This window comes from Scyliorhinus torazame, chromosome 1 (assembly GCF_047496885.1).
Source record: "Scyliorhinus torazame isolate Kashiwa2021f chromosome 1, sScyTor2.1, whole genome shotgun sequence".
In the NCBI taxonomy this organism is placed as follows: domain Eukaryota; kingdom Metazoa; phylum Chordata; class Chondrichthyes; order Carcharhiniformes; family Scyliorhinidae; genus Scyliorhinus; species Scyliorhinus torazame.
In genome coordinates, this window is record NC_092707.1 from 42,659,351 (window position 1) to 42,682,517 (window position 23,167).

General features: G+C 46.5%; 1 protein-coding gene across 6 annotated transcripts in view; it reads left to right on the top strand.

Moving 5' to 3' along the window:
- ttc28 (tetratricopeptide repeat domain 28) overlaps window positions 1-23,167 on the top strand; it is a 1,212,158-nt gene that overhangs the window by 827,794 nt on the left and 361,197 nt on the right. For all 6 annotated transcript variants that reach the window (XM_072489716.1, XM_072489732.1, XM_072489724.1 and 3 more), the window contains one exon: window positions 4,517-5,024. In XM_072489716.1, the coding sequence (XP_072345817.1) occupies window positions 4,517-5,024 (508 nt within the window). The remainder of the gene's footprint in view (window positions 1-4,516; window positions 5,025-23,167) is intronic.

Consider the following 23,167-nt stretch of genomic DNA (forward strand, 5'->3'; position numbering starts at 1 on the left):
AATTACAGTAATATTTCCTCACACCTATACTCCCTTACAGTGACATTAACCTTCCTAATTGCATGTTATGCATGTTAACTAACTGTGATTTGTGTATGAGGATACTTAAATCCCTCTGCATCAACATACCTTCTAATTCTTTTTATATTGTGTGACCGGTTATATTAAGTGGGTGTTTTTTTCCGCAGATGTGTGCACACATGGTAATTTAAAGGGACCACCTTATACGCCGTCCCTTTGGGAACATTTGGGTTGTGTGCAGCCATGCAGCTTAGAGAAAACATAGCTTTGCATACCAACATTTACCATTTAAAGACATTCTGCGTTTCTCTTCTTTCTATTAAAGTGGATAATTTGACAGCACCCAATGTTACACTCTATTTGCCATCTTGGATGAATTTTGTTTATTGTCATGTGTACCAAGATACAGTGAAAAATATTTTTCTGCGAGCAGCTCAACAGATCATTAAGTACATGAAAAGAAAAGGAAATAAAAGAAAATACATAATAGGGCAACACAAGGTACATTACATAACACCGGCATCGGGTGAAGCATACAGGGGTGCAGTGTTAATGAGGTCAGTCCATAAGAGGGTCGTTTAGGAGTTTGGTAACAGCGGGTAAGAAGCTGTTTTTGAGTCTGCTCGTGCAAGTTCTCAGACGTTTGTACCTCCTGCCCAATGGAAGAATTCTTTTTGCCCACTCAGTGACTTTGCGTATATCCCATGTATCTTCTTTGCATCCTTCTCACAGCTTACATTCTCATCCAGTTTTGTATCGCAGACAGATAAGGGGCGGGATTCTCTGCCCTGCGGCACCCATTTTCTGGTGCGGCGTGCCCCGCCAGCAGCATGATCCTCCGTCCCGGTAGCCGGCCAATGGGGATTCCCATTGTGGGCACCCCCACGCCGTCAGGAAATCCGCGGGCGTGAGTGCGCCGCTGCCAGCGAAACGGAGGATCCTGCCTACGGAGAATCCAGCCCACGGAGAATCCAGCCCAAGTTCTCAGTTTAATATTTAATCAGAAAGACAGCATCTCCAACAATGATTATTCCTTCAGGACTGCACCAAACGCCAGCCTGGATTATATGTTGATTTATTGTGGGGCTTGATGCAGAGGTGAAACTGCTACCAAGTGAGCCAAGCTGATGCCCATGTACATGAATGAAAAAGGATTGTAGGTGATCCTTATTTAATGTTATCTCTTTGAGTACTTGAAACAGTGTGCAGTTGAGCCATACAGACCAGGGATATTCAACCTCTGGTCTACACTTAGTTAGATGATTTCAGCTAGAGTGTGTGTGTGTATAAAGAGAAAAAAGGGGTTATGGGTAGAAGGCAGGAGAATGGGGATGAGAAACCTATCAGCCATGATTGAATGGGCAGAATGGCCTAATTCTGCTCCTATGTCTAATGGTCTTATGGTCTAAAGTGAGATTTAGAAAAGTTAGCAAACAAACACAAGTTTTCATAAAATTCTAATTGGCTGGGATTTGTTTCCCGGTAAGTGATCTATTTCATGGATAGGGATTTGTATGCTACAAGACTCACCTGGTTTCATTTAGTATGATGGATCATGTAATTAAGGGGATTACCAATACCCCCCACCCCCAGGTAATGTTTACCCTTGCCAGAAACTGTACAATGTAGTCAAGTTCCATGCTGCTGTGCCAAATACAACAAGACCAATGCAAATTGAGAAATTTCGGAGCTACAGAATTCCAAATATCCCAGAGAAGTATGTTTCATTCATTCAAGATTGTATATGTCTTGTGGAATTCATTTGTACATGCTAGTTATATATTCATATTGGTTATAATCCAATATATTGCCATATGGCCTGTCATATTGCATCAAATATCCCATCTACAACAACCTCCCTCATAATTGTGGCACCATTGGACTTGCCAGCACTTAAACACCAACTGCTGTTCGCTGATTTAGTTTTGCAATCGATCCATTTGACAAATATATACTCAAAAATAACTTTAGAGTCAAAATTTCTGTAAACTGCAGGTGTATCGGCTCCTTATAATAATTAAATCTGAATAAAAAGAAAGTCGATGTAAACCTCTGGTGAGGTATGTAGTAGTCGAAATGTTGCCATTGTTTCTGCGAATATTTGACAATGCATTGTACATTTAAAAAATATGATTAGATGGTGTTCATTTTTGAATCCAGATCATTTCGTTTAATTTTAAGCATAGGCCAGCAATCCTATTAAAAAGGAAGGATTAAAAAGGAAGCGTACTTTGCAAATTTATGTAATGAAGAGTATAAGAATGGGCATTGTGCATTGTTTCTATATACTGGAGTAGTTTGAAAATGGTTCGAGTCAAAAGTAAATTAGATACAGATCATGTTTGTCTGGCGACTTCAATGCTAAAAGTCTTCCATGGGAGAATTGTTAGACCGATTTTCCTATGTATTCAAAATCCATAAATTTTGGATTTTACAACTTCTCTTTTTTTAAAGACAAAACCTTTTCAAACCCATTGATTAAGTTGTTATGCACAAGCAAAACGATTTTCTGCAATGACAGAACTTTTTCCTTGGGGTTGACGTTCAGAAGTTAGGATAGGGGTATTGGGGGCCATGTCACCTGCTCCATTGTTATACAGACCGATTGAATTACAATTGTTGGGTTACCTTGGCTATCTTAGAACCTTGGAGTTTGCACATTCTCTCTGTGTCTGTAGAAAATGGAGCCTGTGATGCTTTGTTGGTGGTCAACAGATGGCATGCACACGGTAGAGTTCAACTGCCAACTTGAGCATTCTCTCTCCCTCATCCTTCACAAGATGCAACAGTATTACAAAGGTCTTAAACCTTGGAGTTCAGCTTAAAATTTGATACAATCTGCTTCTGATGGTCATCATTTGTGAACAATGTTGAGAATCAGACAGACATTTTCCATTAATGGGAACATCAAAAAATAACTCTGAGGTATAAATTGATATTTATTCATCAGCCTTCGTAAATTTTCTTTTTCTTCAAATATTGACATGGCCCCCATACCCCTATCCTAACTTCTGAAAGTCAACCCCAAGGAAAAAGTTCTGTCATTGCAGAAAATCGTTTTGCTTGTGCATAACAACTTAATTAATGGGTTTGAAAAGTTTTTGTCTTTAAAAAAAGAGAAGTTGTAAAATCCAAAATTTATGGACGCTGATTATTTATTTAAATTTAAAGTACCCAATTTTTTTTTCCAATTAAGGGGCAATTTAGCTTGGCCAATCCACCTACCCTGCACATCTTTCGGTTGTGGGAGTGAGAACCAAGCAGACACAGAGAATGTGCAAACTCCACATGGACAGTGAGCCGGGGCAGGAATCGAACCTGGGTCCTCAGCGTCATGAGGCAGCAGTACTAACCGCTGCGCCACCATGGATACTGATTATAACCTGGGATATACACAGCTCCACAGGGGCAGCACGGTGGCACAGTGGTTAGCACTGCTGCAAAACTGCACCATGGACCGGGTTCGGATCCGAAATTCTGATGACTGTGTGGAGTTTTCCCTTTCTTCTCTTGTCTGCGTAGGTTTCCTCCCACAGTCCAGAGATGTGCATGTTAGGTGGGTTGGTCATGCTAAATTGCCCTTAGTGTCCAAAGATGTCTAGGTTAGGTGGGGTTACAAGAGTAGGGTGGGGGGTGAGCCTAGGTAAAGTGCTCTTTCAGAGGGTCAGTCCAGACTCGATGGGGCCTATGGCGTCCTTCTGCACTATAGGAATTCTATGATTCCATTCTGACTGCTGACGTCATGGACACTTGGGTTTTACTGCAAATCACATAAGCCCTGGTGCCCAAACTGATGTGTATGGGCCACGTGCAGCCCCTGCAATACCACCCATGAAGTTCAGGTAGCTTATATTTGTACTTACACTTCTTACCTGCTGGTTTGTTCTGTTTTAGTTGAGGTTGAGAAAGGGCTGCCCTTTGTATAGTTGACTTATTGGTGAATGCACCCGAAATTTGAATTCGACCTGCAAGTATCTGTAATGGAGATGTATGCAATTTAAGGGAAACCTTCTTTTATACTTTATATGTGGGTCACGAGGCTTCATGGTGCACATCTAAAGAACCTGTGAAGTCAAAACATTTGAATGTTCTGCTGTCGGGTACATGGACCCTAGATTGAAAATCTGTTTCTTAGGTCCTCAGCTTCAGCATTTTTTTAAAAAAATGCTTTTCCTTCCTAACTTTGGCACTTTCCACAAATTCTCAGTAGACTCTGACCAGTGTATATTTTAAAAATAGATTTTTGGAATGCATTTTGAAGTATGAATTTACCATTCATATATATGTACCCTACACTTCCTTTTTCAATTAGTTTTGAGCCCTGCAGCAAGAAATTGAGAGATTTTATAGTATTGTCTTACTAAAAACATTTTTGCATTACCATGTCGTACTCGACTGGCATGCTTCCTGAAGTGCATCAGTTGCTTATAGTACACATAAGCTCCTTTTAATGGACTTCCATGTTTACGAAGTAACCTTTTTTTCTCCATTTCAGGCAGCCTCTTCAGCATTGAGCAGTCTAGGCCATGTCTACACAGCCATCGGAGACTACCCTAACGCACTGGCCAGTCACAAACAGTGTGTCCTTCTAGCTAAACAATCCAAAGATGAACTCTCGGAAGCCAGAGAACTGGGCAATATGGGAGCTGTTTATATAGCAATGGGCGACTTTGAAAATGCAGTACAGTGCCATGAGCAGCACCTCAGAATTGCAAAGGAACTGGGGAACAAGCGAGAGGAAGCACGGGCCTATAGTAACCTCGGCAGTGCCTATCACTACAGGAGGAACTTTGACAAAGCAATGTCCTACCATAACCACGTGCTGGAATTAGCACAGGAGCTAGACGAGAAGGCAATCGAGATGAGAGCGTATGCAGGGCTGGGTCACGCAGCACGATGCATGCAGGATTTGGAGAGAGCGAAGCAGTACCACGAGCAACAGCTGAATATCGCCGAGAACCTGAAGGATCGTGCAGCAGAGGGACGGGCCTCCTCCAATCTTGGTAAGAAAGAATCCTTTCCAGAAGGGGTTAGATATCATTAAAAAATATACATTACAAGTTGCCAACATCAAAACTGTAACTACTCTTGAGGGTTAACAGAGCATATCACACAGATTTCCCGTGAGGTTTTACTGTGGTATGTGGACCTCTGGAAATCAAAGCAATTGCAGTCAGACTTCATCATAATAAGTTCTGTTATTGCAAACCTGTTTTTTAAGCAGTTTTCCCCTTATTCTTTCTGAAGATCCATTAAATAAGTAAATACATTTTATTGAGATGAATCCTTACTGGGAATTCATCTGTGGCCCTCTTGGTATTATAATAGTAAGAGTTTGACTACAACTTGGCTTCCTTATCACAGCATTGCATTGGTCTTTGTTCAGAGTTTGCTACACTTACGGTATATTTCTAATGTGATTGTCTTCCATGTTTAGTGTATTCTGCCTCACAGCGCCAGGGACCGGGTTCAATACCGACCACGGGTGACTGCGTGTGGAGTTTGCACTTTCACCCCGTGTATGCGTGGGTTTCTTCCGGGTGCTGCGGTTTCCTCCCACATTCCAAAGATATGCAAGTTAGGTGGGTTGGCCTTGTTAAATTGTCCCTTCGTGTGCAGGTTAGGTGAGGTTATTGGGTTATGGGGATAGGGAGGGGGAATGGGCTTGGGTAGGGTGCTCTTTCAGAGGGTCAGTGCAGACTCAATGGGCCAAATAGCTTCCTTCTGCACTAAATTCTAAGAATTTGGACAGTTTTCAAATATAGAAGTTTCAGATTTTGGGGAGGCTTCAATTGCTTAATTCACCATATCTGATAACGTGCACTTTCTCCTTTGTGACTTGGACGAGGAATGAGAGTCTCGGCGCTGGAGCTTGTTATTCATTGTAGTTCGAGACATCTCCCATGTTGAGGGAAAAATCTTTCTTCAGTCTGGCGGGTACCAAGCGACTCAACTGAGCCAAGTGCCCGTTGTCAGGATTTTCCAATGCACTTCAGCAAACAAATTACTTTCGAAGTGTAGTCAGTGGTGTTTTCGATATGATGTGGAGATGCCGGCGTGGACTGGGGTGAGCACAGTAAGAAGTCTGACAACACCAGGTTGAAGTCCAACAGGTTTGTTTCAAACACTAACTTTCAGAGCTCTGCTCCTTCCCCAGGTGAATTCATAGATAAGAATGGGCATTTGCATACAATAAGGTCCCACTAGTTCATAAGAACATAAGAACTAGGAGCAGGAGTAGGCCATCTGGCCCCTCGAGCCTGCTCCACCATTCAATGAGATCATGGCTGATCTTTTGTGGACTCAGCTCCACTTTCCGGCCTGAACACCATAACCCTTAATCCCTTTATTCTTCAAAAAACTATCTATCTTTATCTTAAAAACATTTAATGAAGGAGCCTCTACTGCTTCACTGGGCAAGGAATTTCATAGACTCACAACCCTTTGGGTGAAGAAGTTACTCCTAAACTCAGTCCTAAATCTACTTCCCCTTATTTTGAGGCTATGCCCCCCTAGTTCTGCTTTCACCCGCCAGTGGAAACAACCTGCCCGCATCTATCCTATCTATTCCCTTCATAATCTTATATGTTTCTATAAGATCCCCCCTCATTCTTCCAAATTCCAACGAGTACAGTCCCAGTCTACCCAACCTCTCCTCGTAATCCAACCCCTTCAGATCTGGGATTAACCTAGTGAATCTCCTCTGCACACCCTCCAGTGCCAGTACATCCTTTCTCAAGTAAGGAGACCAAAACTGAACACAATACTCCAGGTGAGGCCTCACTAACACCTTATACAATTGCAGCAGAACCTCCCTAGTCTTAAACTCCATCCCTCTAGCAATGAAGGACAAAATTCCATTTGCCTTCTTAATCACCTGTTGCACCTGAAAACCAACTTTTTGCGACTCATGCACTAGCACACCCAGGTCTCTCTGCACAGCAGCATGTTTTAATATTTTATCATTTAAATAATAATCCCTTTTGCTGATATTCCTACCAAAATGGATAACCTCACATTTGTCAACATTGTATTCCATCTGCCAGACCCTAGCCCATTCACTTAGCCTATCCAAATCCCTCTGCAGACTTCCAGTATCCTCTGCACTTTTTGCTTTACCACTTATCTTAGTGTCATCTGCAAACTTGGACACATTGCCCTTGGTCCCCAACTCCAAATCATCTATGTAAATTGTGAACAGTTGTGGGCCCAACACTGATCCCTGAGGGACACCACTAGCTACTGATTGCCAACCAGAGAAACACCCATTAATCCCCACTCTTTGCTTTCTATTAATTAACCAATCCTCTATCCATGCTACTACTTTCCCCTTAATGCCATGCATCTTTATCTTATGCAACAACCTTTTGTGTGGCACCTTGTCAAAGGCTTTCTGGAAATCCAGATATATCACATCCATTGGCTCCCCGTTATCTACTGCACTGTTAATGTCCTCAAAAAACTCCACTAAATTAGTTAGGCACGACCTGCCCTTTATGAACCCATGCTGCGTCTGCCCAATGGGACAATTTCCATCCAGATGCCTCGCTATTTCTTCCTTGATAGATTCCAGCATCTTCCCTACTACCGAAGTTAAGCTCACTGGCCTATAATTACCCGCTTTCTGTCTACCTCCTTTTTTAAACTAATAGCATTAGAAATAAATGAACAACTGTGCGATGCTGATTGAGGTTAAATGTTGGCCAAGACACCAGGATAAGCCCACATGTTCTCCCTTGAACGGGATCTTTCGGACATTGGGGGTGGGATTTGCCAAACCCCCAGCCACCTGCTTCTTGGCGGAATGCCGTTCGCTGGTGGCGGCCTTCCCTCTTCCCACCACTAGTCAATGGAATTTCCCATTGAAGCCACCCCAATCCGCAAGGAATCTTAATGGTGGAGAATTCCGGCCTCGATCTTTTACACTTGCCTGGGAGGAAGACGAGCATTAAGACCTTGTTTAAAAGACCACCACTTCTGACGGTGAATAAAGTCTTTGATATCCCACTTCAGTACCAACCAAAGTTACATATTCAAGTTGATGTACTATTTCAAAGGCAAATGGTACCAATGAGCCACGGTTAATATCAATTTTTAAAGGTTGTGTGATGTCAAATTATTTGCTGAAGATATTTCCCCTTTTCTAACATCAGAAACCATTTTCAATGTTTGAATTCAATATACCTGCTGAAAATTATACTTAGAGCCTAAGGTTGTCATGTGTAACAATTCATTACCATGTCTGCACCAGTAAATGTCTTTCCTTAAGCATAGAACCCATGTCCCCTCCATATTGTGGGTTGCTTACCTATAAGGATCTTCTATCTTTCAACGTCAGAACCACAAGTAGAAGGCGACTCATTCATAATGCCAATTTTTAACTTGACATGAAGGAATTACAGAGAGATCAGTGCAACTCTCTGGTGGAATATCCTGAACAATTGCAATGAAGGTAGACTGACTTCAACCAGATAGCAGAAGAAATGGGCTTGTCAGTCTGACTTCCCAGGTTTTCCCTGTCGGTACTTTAGTCTTCCCCTTAAAATACTTTTTCAATTTCAGTCTTACCTTTTTTCCCATGAGGTTTTATCGATATCGTGAACAATTGCAATGAAGCTAGACCAGAAGATTTGAATGTTAATTGTGTTACTTGTCCTAATTGCTAATGTTTATTAGGTACAATGTACGTGCATATTGACTTTACAAGCTAGGGAAAATGACATAGGGAAAGTACCATACACCATTGTTATGTTGTATCTAAACTCGAGGGACACCAATATCCTGGCTGGGAGGTTTGCTAGAGTCACTCGGGAGGACAGACAGATGGGCAAAGGGGGCGGGGTTGCATTGTTCGTAAGGAATGAAGATGAATCGATAGCAAGGAGCGATATAGGATCAGAAGGCATGGAATCTCTGTGGGTAGAGTTGAGGAATCGCAAAGGTAAAAAGACCCTGATGGGAGTTATGTACAGGCCCCCTAGAAGTAGTCAGCATGTGGGGCAGAAAATAAATCAGGAGATAGCAAAGCTTGTTAAAAAAGGTATCACAATAATCATGGAGGACTTCAATAAGCAGGTGGACTGGGAAAATGAGGTTGGTAGTGGATCCCAAGAAAAGAAATTTGTGGAATGTTTAAGAGATGGTTTTTTGGAGCAGCTTGTGGTAGAGCCCACTAGGGGATGGGCAATTCTGGATTGGGTGATGTGTAATGAGGCAGACTAGATTGGGGATCTTAAGGTGAAAGAACCCTAGCGGAGCAGTGATCGCAATATGATAGAATTTACCCTGCAGTTTGGAAGGGAGAAGCTGGAATCAGGGGCGGGATTTTCCTACCCCCCGCCGTGTCGGAGAATCGCCGGGGGCTGGCGTGAATCCCGCCCCTGCCGGTTGCCGAATTCTCCGGCACCGGAGATTCGGCGGGGGTGGGAATCGCGCCACGCCGGTTGGCGGGCCCCACCCACGCGATTCTCCGGCCCGGATGGGCCGAAGTCCCACTGCTAGGATGCCTGTCCCGCAGGCGTGGATTGAACCACCTACCTTACTGGCGGGACAAGGCGGCGCGGGCGGGCTCCGGGGTCCTGGGGGGGGTGCGGGGCGATCTGTCCCCGGGGGGTGCTCCCACGGTGGCCTGGCCCACGATCGGAGCCCACCGATCTGCGGGCGGGCCTGTGCCGTGGGGGCACTCTTTCCCTTCCGCCTCCGCCACAGTCTCCACCATGGCGGAGGCGGAAGAGACTCCCTCCACAGCGCATGCGCGGGGATGCCGTGAGCGGCCGCTAACGCTCCCGCGCATGCGCCGCCCGGAGATGTAATTTCTGCGCCAGTTGGCGGGGCACCAAAGGCCTTTTCCGCGAGCTGGCGGGGCGGAAATTAGTCCGGCGCGGGCCTAGCCCCTCAAGGTTGGGGCTCGGCCCCCAAAGATGCGGAGGATACCTTTGGGGCGGCACGATGCCCGACTGATTTGTGTGTTTTTGGCGCCGGTCGGCGGACATCGCACCGATACCGGAGAATTTCGCCCCAGGGGTGGGAATCTCTCAGCCCGGGGTCGGGCTGGAGAATCCCCGCGACCGGCGCGAATCGCGCCACGTCGCCCCAATGCCGGCATGGGATTCTCCGCAGAACGGAGAAACGGCGCTATTGGCATCAGCATGGTTGGCGCAGCGCCGGTCGGGGGCCGCTCTACAGGGGCCAGCTGCTGTTTCTCGACCCGGGATGGGCGAGCGGCCGTCCTGAAAACGCCAAGTCCCGCTGGCGCCGTTCACACCTGCTCTCTGCTGGCTGGACCTCGGCGTGGAAGGGTCGGCGGGGGGAGCCTCTGTGTGTGTGGGGGGGGTGGGGGGGGAGGGGGGGGGGTCCGACCCCAGGGTGGGCCCGACCCCAGGGTGGGCCCGACCCCAGGGTGGGCCTCCGATGTGGCCTGGCCCACGATCGGGGCCCACCGGGACAGGAGTCAGGGAGCCACCTTTCCTACGCGCCGGCCCCTGTAGTCTTGCGCCATGTTGCGTCGGGGCCGGCGTGTTGAAGGAAGCCACTGCGTGAACCGTTCCAGTGCCCTGCTGGCCCCTTGTAAGGGCCAGAATTAGTTGTCGGGTAGGCCCGTTCACGCTGTCGTAAAACGCGACGGTGTTTACGACGGCGAGGACACTCTGCTGCGGGATTAGAGAATCCCGCCCCAGATGTAACGGTATTACAATTAAATAAGGGTAACTACAAAGACATGAGGGAGGAGCTGGCCAGAGGTGATTGGAAAAGGAGCCCAGCAGGGAAGACAGTGGAACAGCAATGGTAGGAGTTGATTTGTTTGATTTGATTTATTTGCCACATGTACCGAAGTACAGTGAAAAGTATTTTTCTGCGGCCGAGGGAACGTACACAGTACGTACATAGTAGACACAAGAATAATCAACAGAGAACATTGCCAAATGGTAGATCGAAAAACAGAGACTGGTTACAGTGTGGAACAAGGGGCCAAACAAAGCAAATACATGAGCAAGAGCAGCATAGGGCGTTGTGAATAGCGTTCTTACAGGGAACAGATCAGTCCAAGGGGGAGTCATTGAGGAGTCTTGTAGCTGTGGGGAAGAAGCTGTTCCTATGTCTGGATGTACAAGTCTTCAGACTTCTGCCTGATGGAAGAGTCTGGAAGAAGGCAATGCCTGGGTGGGATGGGTCTCTGATAATGCTGCCTGCCTTCCTGAGCTAGCGGGAGGTGTGTACAGAATCAATGTGGGGGTGGCAAGCTTGTGTGATGCGTTGGGCTGAGTTCACCACAGTCTGCAGTTTCTTGCGATCTTGGACCGAGCAGTTGCCATACCAGGCTGTGATGCAGCCGGATAGGATGCTCTCTATCGCACATCTGTAGAAGTTTGTGAGAGTCGATGCAGACATACCAAATTTCTTTAGCTTCCGTGGGAAGTAGAGATATCGTTGGGCTTTCTTGACTGTTGCATCAACAGACTGTTGGTGATGGTGACCCTCAGGAACTTAAAGCTATCGACCATCTTCGGAGCCATTGATGCAGATGGGAGTGTGTGTCGTGCTGCGCTTCCTGAAGTCGATGATCAGTTCCTTGGTCTTTCCAACATTTAGAGAGAGGTTGTTTTCGGTACACCATGCAACCAATTGATTTATCTCCCTCCTGTAGTCTGATTCATCGTTGTTTTAGATGCGGCCCACCACAGTTGTATCATCCGCAAACTTATAGATTGAGTTGGAGTTAAATCTTGCCGCACAGTCATGTGTGTACAGAGAGTACAGTAGAGGACTGAGCACATATCCTTGCGGGGCTTCAGTGTTGAGGACGATTGTGGAGGAGGTGCTGTTGCCTATCCTGAGACCGTCTGGGAGGCTGGCAATTTTTGCCGGTTATTCAGGAGGCACAACAGAAATTCATCCCAAGGAGGCGGAAACATGCTAGGGGAGGACAAGGTATCCATGGTTAACGAGGATGTCAAGGACAGCATAGAAGTAAAAGAAAAAGCATACAAAGTAACGGGGATTAGTGGGAAGCCAAAGGATTGAGAATCCTTTAAATGCCAGCAGAGGACAACTAAAAACGCAATAAGTGGAGAGAAGATGAAATATGAGTGGAAGCTAGTTAGTAATATAAAAGAAGATAGGAAAAGTTTTTTTAAATATATAAAAGGTAAGAGAGAGAAAAAAAATAGACATTGGACCACTGGAAAATGTGGCTGGAGAAGTAATAATAGGAAACAAAGAAATGGCAGAGGACCTGATTGGTTACTTTGCATCAGTCTTCACGGTGGAAGACCCCAGTGGGGTGCCAGAGCTCCAGGAGAATCAGTGGGCAGAGGTGAGTGCAGTGACCATCACTAAGGAGAAGGTTCTGGGGAAACTGAAGGTCTGAAGGTGGATAAGTCACCTGGACCAAATGACTACACCCCAGGGCTCTAAAAGAGATAGCTGAGGAGATTGTGGAGGCATTGGTGGTGATCTTACAGGAATCACTCAAGGCAGGAAGGGTCCAGCAGACTGGTAAGTGGCTAATGCAACACCCCTGTTTAAGAAGGGAGGGAGGCAGAAGACGGGAAATTATAGGCCCGTTAGCCTGACTTCCGTCATTGGTAAGATTTTAGAGTCGATTGTTAAAGTTGAGATTGCGGAGTACTTGGAAGTGCATGATAAAATGGGACTGAGTACGCATGCCTTTCTCAAAGGGAGGTCATGTCTGACAAATTTGTTAGAGTTCTTTGAGGAAGTAACAAGGATGTTAGACAAAGGAGAACCAGTGGTCAGGATTTATTTAGATTTCCAGAAGGCCTTTGACAAGGTGCTGTTTAGGAGACTGTTAAATAAGTTAAGAGCCCATGGTGTTTAGGGTAAGATCCTGGCATGGACAGAGGATTGGCTGACTGGCAGAATCAGAGAGTGGGGATAAAGGGGTCTTTTTCAGAATGGCAGCCAGTGACTTGTGGTGTGCCTCAGGGGTCTGTGCTGGAGTCACAACTTTTCACAATATACATTAATGATCTGGAAGAAGGAACTGAAGGCACTGTTGCTAAGTTTGCAGATGATACAAAGATCTGTAGAGGGACAGGTAGTATTGAGGAAGCAGGGGGGCTGCAGAAGGATTTGGACAGGCTAGGAGAGTGGGCAATGATGTGGCAGATGGAATACAATGTGGAAAATACAATGTGAGGTTATGCACTTTGGAAGGAGGAATGGAGGCATAGACTATTTTCTAAATAGGGAAATGTTTAGGAAATCAGAAGCACAAAGGGACTTGGGAGTCCTTGTTCACGATTCTCTTAAGGTTAACGTGCAGGTTCAGTCGGCAGTTAGGAAGGCAAATGCAAGAGGGTGGTGAATCTGTGGAACTCTTTGCCACAGAAGGTTCTTGATTAATAAGGAGATTAGGGGTTATGGGGAGAAGGCAGGAGAATGGGGATGAGAAAAATATCTCCATGATTGAATGGCAGAGCAGACTCGATGGGCCAAGTGGCCTCATTCTGCTCCTATCTCTTATGGTCTTATGGTATATTTGGAAATTAGCAGTTAAGTATATTGATATAGGGTCACACTCCTATTGAAATGAATATCAGGTAGTTTTGGTTTGTCTGTTTCCCATATGATGGATATTTAATGCAAAACTGTATGTTATTATTCAGCTAAACATTTTAATCTCTATATAGTAGGAACCCTGTTTAATGAAATAATCCAACAAAACTTTCAAACAAAGGGATGAAAGCTTTATCCTTTTTTAAAAAAATCAATGTATTGGTATCTGAGAAATTATCTGTTGTTTGAAAGAAATCATCAAGTCTTTTAAGCTGCAGGAAAAGTAGTGCATGTGCATCGACATTTTGAATCGATCCAGCAGGTAAGTGTTCATTAAGTGCACAGCAGAGAAAGGCAGAAATCAATCGATGACGCTTTTCATCTTGCATTCAGAAGGATGCCCAATTTCAAACAATCGCAACAATTTATACCACGGGTGGGGGAGGGGAAGTGGTGCTGATTGGTTGGCTACGCAACTTTGATGGGCTGGGGTGGCGCCATGGGGAAAGTTTCCAGGTAATTCAAAAAATACTCCGACTTGAACATTTTCCTTCTGTTTGCAGTGAACAGGTCTTTGTGTTTAAATGTACATCACCTCTAGCAAGTGTAAATGAGCCACACTATGAGCTTAGTTGTAGTACTTAGAATTTGTTGTGATTGTTAGAAATTTGGCGTTCTTGCATTTGTCCCGATGAGTGCAAGATGAAAAGCTTCAGCAACATTCAGGTTCTATAGTTTCTATAGTACCAAGCGATTTTGTGAAAAAATATTCTTAGATTTTCCTGCTGGAGTGAAGAGTCTCTCATATTCCTTCATGTTGAAGTATGCACTGATGATGATAGTGGATAAAAATGCATTACTTTGGGTTTTGTTTTGTGAAATGGAAGGTTCCTAATAATACTTAATGTCAAAGCATGCACTTATGATATAATAGGCCAGTGTTTTTCAAACTTTTTTTCCGGGGACTCATTTTTACCAACCAGCCGACCTTCGGAACCCACGCTGCCCAAACTTCACAACCCACCATTTTCGCTTACCTTTAATGTGACAGGAAAGCCTGCTTGGTCCTCACAATTTCACTTGCTTTGTCATTCAATGTTACATTTCTGTATGGGTTGTTCATCAGAGGTCTTGGAGCTCACACCAACACAGCTTTGTCCTTATGCAAAAATGATCCATCTTCAGTTCCTCACAGTCCTGTTGCTTGCTTGCTGGCAGCTACAGGGGGCTGGTTTAGCACAGTGGGCTAAATAGCTGGCTTGTAATGCAGAACAAGGCAGCAGCGTGGGTTCAATTCCCGTACCGGCCTCCCTGAACAAGCGCCGGAATGTGGCGACCAGGGGCTTTTCACAGTAACTTCATTGAAGCCTACTTGTGACAATAAGCAATTATTATTATTATTATCAAAATGGGGGAATCTCTTCTCAGTAATTTCACGCCTGGAGTACCGGGCGTGTGACCTGCTCTCTGCTGCCTCTTCTGGCAGGAAGACTCCATTGATTTAAAAAGAAATCTGCTCTTGGAACAGCGCGGTGACATCCAGAGGTGGCCTGCCACACTGGACTCTGGGCCTGCGCACTGTTACATCCAGCTGAGAGGGCACACATGCACAGGACGGCGGCATTCTGAAAGCCGGTTGCGCCGGCATTTTTAAAAGCCTGAGCCAGGAAGGTCGGGCGAACCGGCACTTTCTATACCAATCTACGCTGACTGCCACTCCGAGGAAGTCACGGGTATATGCTATAGCCCAGGGGCCTCTATTTTACATCTCCTGGACTGGACTGAAAGGTTCCCAAGTTCTTCTTAATTACAATATTCATTGATCATTGTTCTGCATTACAATATACAGGAAACAAAAGATTTCACATGGCAAATCATCTCAGCATCTAATGCATGCCTGAATAATTAGAAGACAAACATCTGATTGATGAGTTCCAAAAAACAAATTGTACATCAAAAGACTTGCAATAATATAGCAGCAATAATAATATCCTGGGAACTGCAATGGTTCAAGGAAAAGACCAATCGCCACCGTCTCAGAAATTAGCAATGAATGTTATATTGCCAGAATCATTTATAATCCAGTGAATATATACTTTTTAATGATTCCATCACACAGAAATAGCTTAGACCGCTTCACATACATTTAATTCCTTTTGAAGTTCAGTGAGTGTTGTTACGTAGGCAGATGTAGCAGCCATTGTGCACACAACAAGATGCTAAATGATGATTAGATGCACAGCAAGTTATTCAATTTCTCTGGTGTGATCGGAGGGAATAAAGGGGAGCAGGTGAACTCTCTCCTATTATTAATGCTGTGGGGTTTTAACAGCCAATTTAACTATCAGAATAGACTGTGCCCCTGTCATTTTGAAATAAAATGAAAATCGCTTATTGTCACAAGTAGGCTTCAATGAAGTTACTGTGAAAAGCCCCTAGTCACCACATTCCGGCGCCTGTTCAGGGAAGCTGGTACGGGAATCCGTGCTGCTGGCCTGCCTTGGTCTGCTTTCAAAGCCAGCGATTTAGCTGTGTGCTAAACCAGCCCACATCAAAAGGAGTAAGTCTCACATTAGCAAATCAGCACATCACACACACAACCTGACAGCCAGAGTCAAATGTTTGCAAACACCACGGAAATCTTGAAATTAGATTACATGGTTGGAAATCAGCCGTGGTATCTATGATGATTTTTGTTGGAGTAATTAGTTGATCTCCCAATCGTGTCACTCACAATGTTGGGGAGGGAGAAAGGGAAATGTATGATTCTGGTGAAAGTATTTGAAAATCAGTGAGGGGAGTGTGTTACGATTGTTTCTTTCGAAGATGTTTCTTTACCCATCGCATGTAAATACATTTTTTTTCACTGGCGCAAGTAAATAAATCTCTGCATGAAAAATGGAGACATATTGATTTGAAAGTTCATCTATGTGGAGTATAGGTTTGTAGAAAAATGTACAAATCATAAAAGATGAAACTAAGTTACATTTTTCCTTTACCAGTAACAAAGTTTATTTACATAGCACCTTTAATGAGGCAAAACATGTGTGTGTTGGGGCAATACTGTGGTCACAAGAGCAGGTCAGAGGCTAGGAGTCTGCAGCGCGTACCTCACGTCCTGACTCCCAAAGCCTGTCCACCATCTACAAGCCACAGGTTAGGAGTGTGATACCTGGATGTGTGCAGCTCCAACAACACTCAGGAAGCTCGGCTCCATTCTGGATAAAATAGTCACTTGATAGGCAACCCTCCCACCATCTTAAACATCCACTCCCTCCATCCACAGTACAGTGCTGAATCCGAAGATGGATAGATGTAAGCTGCGCTCGTCGACCACCTCTGGGCAGGGCGGGGTGGAGGGGGGGGGGGGGGGGGGTGGGGAGCGGAGGTGTTGGCTACTTTTATGACTGAGATGGAGGAAATGGATCCGTGGACGTTTTCGCATCCACGGGGTGGGAGTATTCTTTCTTTTTGCTGGTGCATAATGTGTATTCAAAGATCGACTTCTTCAGTATGAGGAAGTTATTGTTGTCGAGGGTGCGAAAAGCGGAATACTTGGCAATTGATGGATGTGATCCTAGCGAAGGGGCCGGCACAGAGACCAGCGTGGAGATTGGATGTGGGGCTACTGGCGGAATCTGAATTTTTTGCGTAAAAATTGGGAAGGTGATTGATGACTATGTGGGGTTTAACAGGAGTGGGAAGGTCTCGCTATCAGTGGTCTGGGAGACGCTGAAGGCGGTAGTGAGGGGCAAACTCATCTTGTTTTAGGCTCAGGTGGACAGGGAGTGAAGAGAGGAGAAGGAGCGGCTAGTGGAGGGAATTCTGGAGGTGGATGGAAAATATGCGATAGATAGGTTTTTGATCAATAAGGGGATCAGGGGTTATGGGGAGAAGGCAGGAGAATGGGGATGAGAAAAATATCAGCCATGATTGAATGACGGAGCAGACTTGATGGGCCGAGTGGTCTAATTCTGCTCCTATGTCTTATGTTGAGGATCCTACTCCGGAACCTCTGGCAAGGAGGAAGGAATTGCAGTGACGGGTTTGTCCTTCTGTCCATAGGGAAGTCGGTTTGGCAGTTAAGGCGGGCGAAGGGTGTAGTGTATGAATATGAGGAGGGGGCCAGTCGTTTGCTGGATGGCCAGATCTGCTGGCAGGTGGCTGCATGAGAGTTTGTACGGTTCTAGGATGGAGTGGGGGAATTGATAGTGGCGCCGGAGCAGGTGAACAAGGCATTTGAGGAATTTTACAACAGGTTGTATAGGTCGGATCCCCCTGGGTTGAGGAGGGATTTTTTTGTGTGGGGGGGGTAGGAGAGGAAGAGATCGCAGGGCTGGAAGAGCCAGTGGAGATAGAGGAGGTTTGGCGGCGATTGGGAACATGCAACTGGGCAAGGCATCGGGGCCGGATGGGTTCCCAGTGGAGTTTTATAAAACGATTTTGGATAGGCTGGCACGGCTGTTGGTAGAAATGTTCGAAGGTGTTGTGATTAAAGGGGTGCCCCTGGTGATGATGGAACAGGCATCCAATTTGTTGTTAAAAAAGGATAAGGACCATAAGACTGAAGGCATAGGATCAGAATTAGGCCACTTGCCCATTGAGTCTGCTCCTCCATTCAGTCATGGCTGATATTTTTCTCATCCCCATTCTCCTGCCTTCTCCTCATAACCCTTGATCCCCTTATCAGTCAAGAACCTATCTATCCCTGTCTTAAATACACTTAGTGATTTGGACTCCACAGCCTTCTGCAGCAAAGTTCCACAGATTCACCACCATCTGGCTGAAGAAATTCCTCCTCATCTCAGTTTTAAAGCATTATCCCTTCAGTCTGAGGCTATGGCCTTGGATTTTAGTTTTTCCGACAAGTGGAAATATCCTCTCCATGTGCACTCTATCTCGGCCTCTCAGTAGCCTGTAAATTTCAAAAAGATCCCCCCTCATCCTTCTAAACCCCAACAAGTACAGACCCAGATTCCTCAACTGTTCCTCATATACAAGCTCTTCATTCCAGGGATCATTCTTGTGAACCTCCTCTGGACCCTTTCCAAGGGCAGAACCTCCTTCCTTAGATACGGGGTTCAAAACTGCTCACAATACTCCAAATGGGGTCTGACCAGAGCATTATACAGCCTCAGAAGTACATCCCTGGTCTTGTATTCTAGCCCTCTAGACATGATTGCTAACATTGCATTTGCCTTCCTAACTGCCGACTGAACCTGCACCTTAACCTGAAGAGAATCGTGAACAAGGACTCCCAAGTCGCTTTGTGCCTCTGATTTCCTAAGCCTTTTCCCATTTAGAAAATAGTCTATGCCTCCATTCTTCCTACCAAAGTGCATAACCTCACTTTTCCACATTGTGTTCCATCTGCCACTTCATTGCCCACACTCCTAGTCTGTTCAAGTCCTTCTGCAACCCCCTGCTTCCTCAATACTACCTGTCCCTCTGCATACCTTCGTATCATCTGCAATCTTAGCAACAGTGACCTCAGTCCCTTCTTCCAGATCGTTAATGTATGGGCGGCATGGTAGCACAATGGGTAGCACTGTTGCTTCACAGTACCAGGGTCCCAGGTTCGATTCCCGTCTTGGGTCACTGTCTGTGCGGAGTCTGCACATTCTCCACGTGTCTGCACGGGTTTCCTCCGGGTGCTCCGGTTTCCTCCCAGAAGTCCCGAAAGACGTGCTGTTAAGTGAATTGGACATTTCAATGTACCCGAACAGGCACCGGAATGTGGCGACTAGAGGCTTTTCACAGTAACTTCATTGCAGTGTTAATGTAAGCCTACTTGTGACACTAAAGACTCTTGTTATTATATTGTGAAAAGTTCTGGTCCTAGCACCGACCCCTGAAGCACACCATTAGTCACTGGCTGCCATCCTGAAAAGGATACTTTATCCCCACTCTCTGCCCTCTGCCAGTCAGCCAATCCTCTATCCATAGAACATAGAACAGTACAGCACAGAACAGGCCCTTTGGCCCTCAATGTTGTGCCGAGCTTTGTCCGAAACCAAGATCAAGCTATCCCACTTCCTGTTATTCTGGTGTGCTCCATGTGCCTATCCAATAACCGCTTGGAAGTTCCTAAAGTGTCCGACTCCACTATCACAGCAGGCAGTCCATTCCACACTCTAACCATTCTCTGAGTAAAGAACCTACCCTCAGACATCCCTCCTATATCTCGCACCCTGAACCTTATAGTTATGCCCCCTTGTAACAGCTACATCCACCCAAGGAAATAGTCTCTGAACGTCCACTCTATCTATCCCCCTCATCATCTTATAAACCTCTATTAAGTCACCTCTCATCCTCCTTCGCTCCAATGCCAGTATCTTACCCTTAACACCATGGGCTCTTAACTTATTTAACATCCTCCTATATGACACCTTGCCAAAGGCCTCTGGAAATTTAAATAGATCATGTCTACTGTTTCTCCTTTGTCTAATTTCCTTGTTACTTGACAGATTTGTCAGACATGACCTCTTCTTGACGAAGCCATGCTGACTCAATCCTATTTTAACATGCACTTCCAGGTACACCGCAATCTCATCTTTAACAATAGACTCTAAAATCTTATCAACGGCCGAAATCAGGCTACTCGACCTATAATTTCCCGTCTTCTGCCTCCTTCCCTAAGGGTGGGCTTATCCTGGCAGGAGCCTATGTTCCTCCGCACCAGGCTCTCCGCCATGTTGCGTCGGGGCTGGCGCAAGACGGCAACCCACCCGCATGCGCGAACTCGCGCCGGCCGTAGCGCGCATGCGCAGACCCGCGCCGCACGTTCTGAGGCCAGTATCGGCAGCTGGAGCAGCGTGAGGCTCTCCAGTGCCGTGCTGGCCCCCGGTGCGGCGCAGAATCGCTGTTCCTAGGGGCCAGATAGCGCCGTCGTAAAATGCTCCGGCGTTTATGACGGCGTCAACACTTAGCCCCAGGATTAGAGAATCCTGCCGTACGTATTTGAGCCAGCACGGCTGGATGCTAGCTTTCATGGTTGGGAGAAGCAGGGAGTGACGGAGATAATGAACTTATTTCCAGGAGGGTGGTTTGCGAGTTTGGAGGAGATTGTTGGGATTCCGCAGGGGGAAACCTTTAGGTATTTGCAGGTGCGGGACTTTGCAAAGAAGGTTTTCCCGACGTTTCCGGTGGCACCGCCTTCCTCGTTATTGGAGAGGGAGTTGATAGTAATGGGGTTGGAGGGGGGGGGGGGGGGGGCCTCTCAGCGATTTATGGGAGGATATGTTTTACAAAATTCTATGATGTTGGAGGAGGATAGGTGTCATTGGAGGGGTCAAAGCCAAGTGGTGTGAGGTGCTGCAGAGGGTGAACACCTCAACCTCGTGCGTGAGGCTGGGGCTGATACAGCTAAAGGTAGTGATTAGGACTCACCTCACCCGGTCGAGGATGGGCTGGTTGTTTGAGGGGGTGGAGGACATTTATGAGTGGTGTGGGAGTTGTCCGGACAATCATGTACATATGTTCTGGTCCAGCCCGAAGTTGGAGAGATTTTGGAGGTCGTTTTTCGCACCATGTCGGCGATCCTGCATGTGGATTTGGAGGCCAGTCCCTTGGGGGCCATATTTGGGGTGTTGGATTTGCCAGAACTGCAGATGGTAGAGGGGGCCGATGTTTTAGCCTTCGCCTCGTTGATTGCTCACAGGTGGGTCCTGTTGGGGTGGAAGTCAGCTTCGCCGCTCTGTGCCTCGGTGTGGTTGGGGGATTTGATGGAGTTCCTGTATTTGGAGAAGGTCAAGTTTATTTCGAAAGGTTCGAGTGAGGGGTTCCAGAAGAGACGGGGTTTGTTCCTATTACATTTTGAAGGGTTGGTTACCGTCAGCTGCTGGGGGAGTGGCCATGGAGGAGTGGGTCTTTTGTTGAGGGTTATTGGGGTGGTTGGCGGAGGGTTTAGTTTTGCTGTTTGGTTTTGCTTTGTTGGGTTGTGTGTTTAAATTGTTAAAAATCGAAGAAATTTTTTTTTCCAAAAACAAATTAGGGCTGAGCTATTGGGGAATGAAATCAGGAAGCTCACAGGGCCATGGAAATCTGGAATTCTCTCATCATAAAGACTGAGAATACTGGGTAGGCTTAAACGTTTATGACTCGGATCGATAGATTTTTATTAGGTGCGGGTGTTGGGAGGTATTGGTCAAAGGTGGATCAATAGAGTTGACGTTGTGGGTCCTGGGAGAATTGCAATTACAAATTGCAGATCAATTTTTGCTTGATAAGAATATCAGGGGTTATGGAGCAAAAGCAATATGAAGTCGATGTACAGATTAGTCATGATCTAATTAAATGGTCATGATATGGAGTTGCCGGCGTTAGACTGGGGTGAGCTACAGCATGAAGTCTTACAACACCAGGTTAAAGTCCAACAGGTTTGTTTCAAATCACTAGCTTTCGAAGCACTGCTCCTTCTTCAGGTGAATTCACCTGAGCATCTCTTCATTCACCTGAGGAAGGAGCAGTGCTCCGAAAGCTCGTGATTTGAAACAAACCTGTTGGACTTTAACCTGGTGGTGTAAGACTTCTTGCTCTAATTAAATGGCAGAACAGGCTCATGGGTGCTGAAAGACCAGGGGCGAGATTCTCCGACCCCCCGCTGGGTCGGAGAATCGCCGGGGGCAGCCGTGAATCCCGCCCCCGCGGTTGCCGAATTCTCTGGCACCGGATATTCAGCTAGGGCGGGAATAGTTGGCGCCCCCCCCCCGCGGTTCTCCGCTAGAATGCTAGAATGCCTGTCCCGCCGGCGTAGATTAAACCACCTACCTTACCGGCGGGACAAGGTGGCGAGGGCGGGGTCCTGGGGGGGGTGCGGGGCGATCTGGCCCCGGGGGGTGCCCCCACGGTGGCCTGGCCCGCGATCGGAGCCCACCGATCCGCGGGCGGGCCTGTGCCGTGGGGGCACTCTTTTCCTTCCGCCTTCGCCACGGTCTCCACCATGGCGGAGGTGGAAGAGACTCCCTCCACAGCGCATGCGCGGGGATGCCGTGAGCGGCCGCTAACGCTCCCGCGCATGCGCCGCTCGGAGATGTCATTTCTGCGCCAGCTGGCGGGGCACCAAAGGCCTTTTCCGCCAGCTGACGGGGCGGAAATTAGTCCGTCGCGGGCCTAGCCCCTTAAGGTTGGGGCTAGGCCCTCCAAGATGCGGAGGATTCCGCACCTTTGGGACGGCGCGATGCCCGACTGATTTGCGCCGTTTTGGGCGCCGGTCGGCGGACATCGTGCCGATACCGGAGAATTTCGCCCCAGGTTATATTTCTGTGTTTCAAATACCCTTTTTATTTTAAAACACCTCAGCAAAAAATTGAGCTTCAAGCCGTCCCTTGTTCTGATGTTAAACGGCAACAAAGTTCTGATTATTCTTCCCAGGAGTTTTTCCTCTGTAGTAATTTTCCGTGAGAGTGGGTTTGGCTTAGAACACCAAGGGCAGTATTTAATAGAAGTGACGAATATAAATGGGGGGCGGGGGGTAAGGATGAGGTCCTTAAGGGCCCCAATTGGTGACGATTTGGGAAAGTCACCATGGGCCTTCCCGCTGTGGACTTAATCGGGGTAGAGACATGAAGGCAGCAGGATCCCCATCTTCTCACCTGATTAAATGCCCTCCACTACCAATACCCCATTG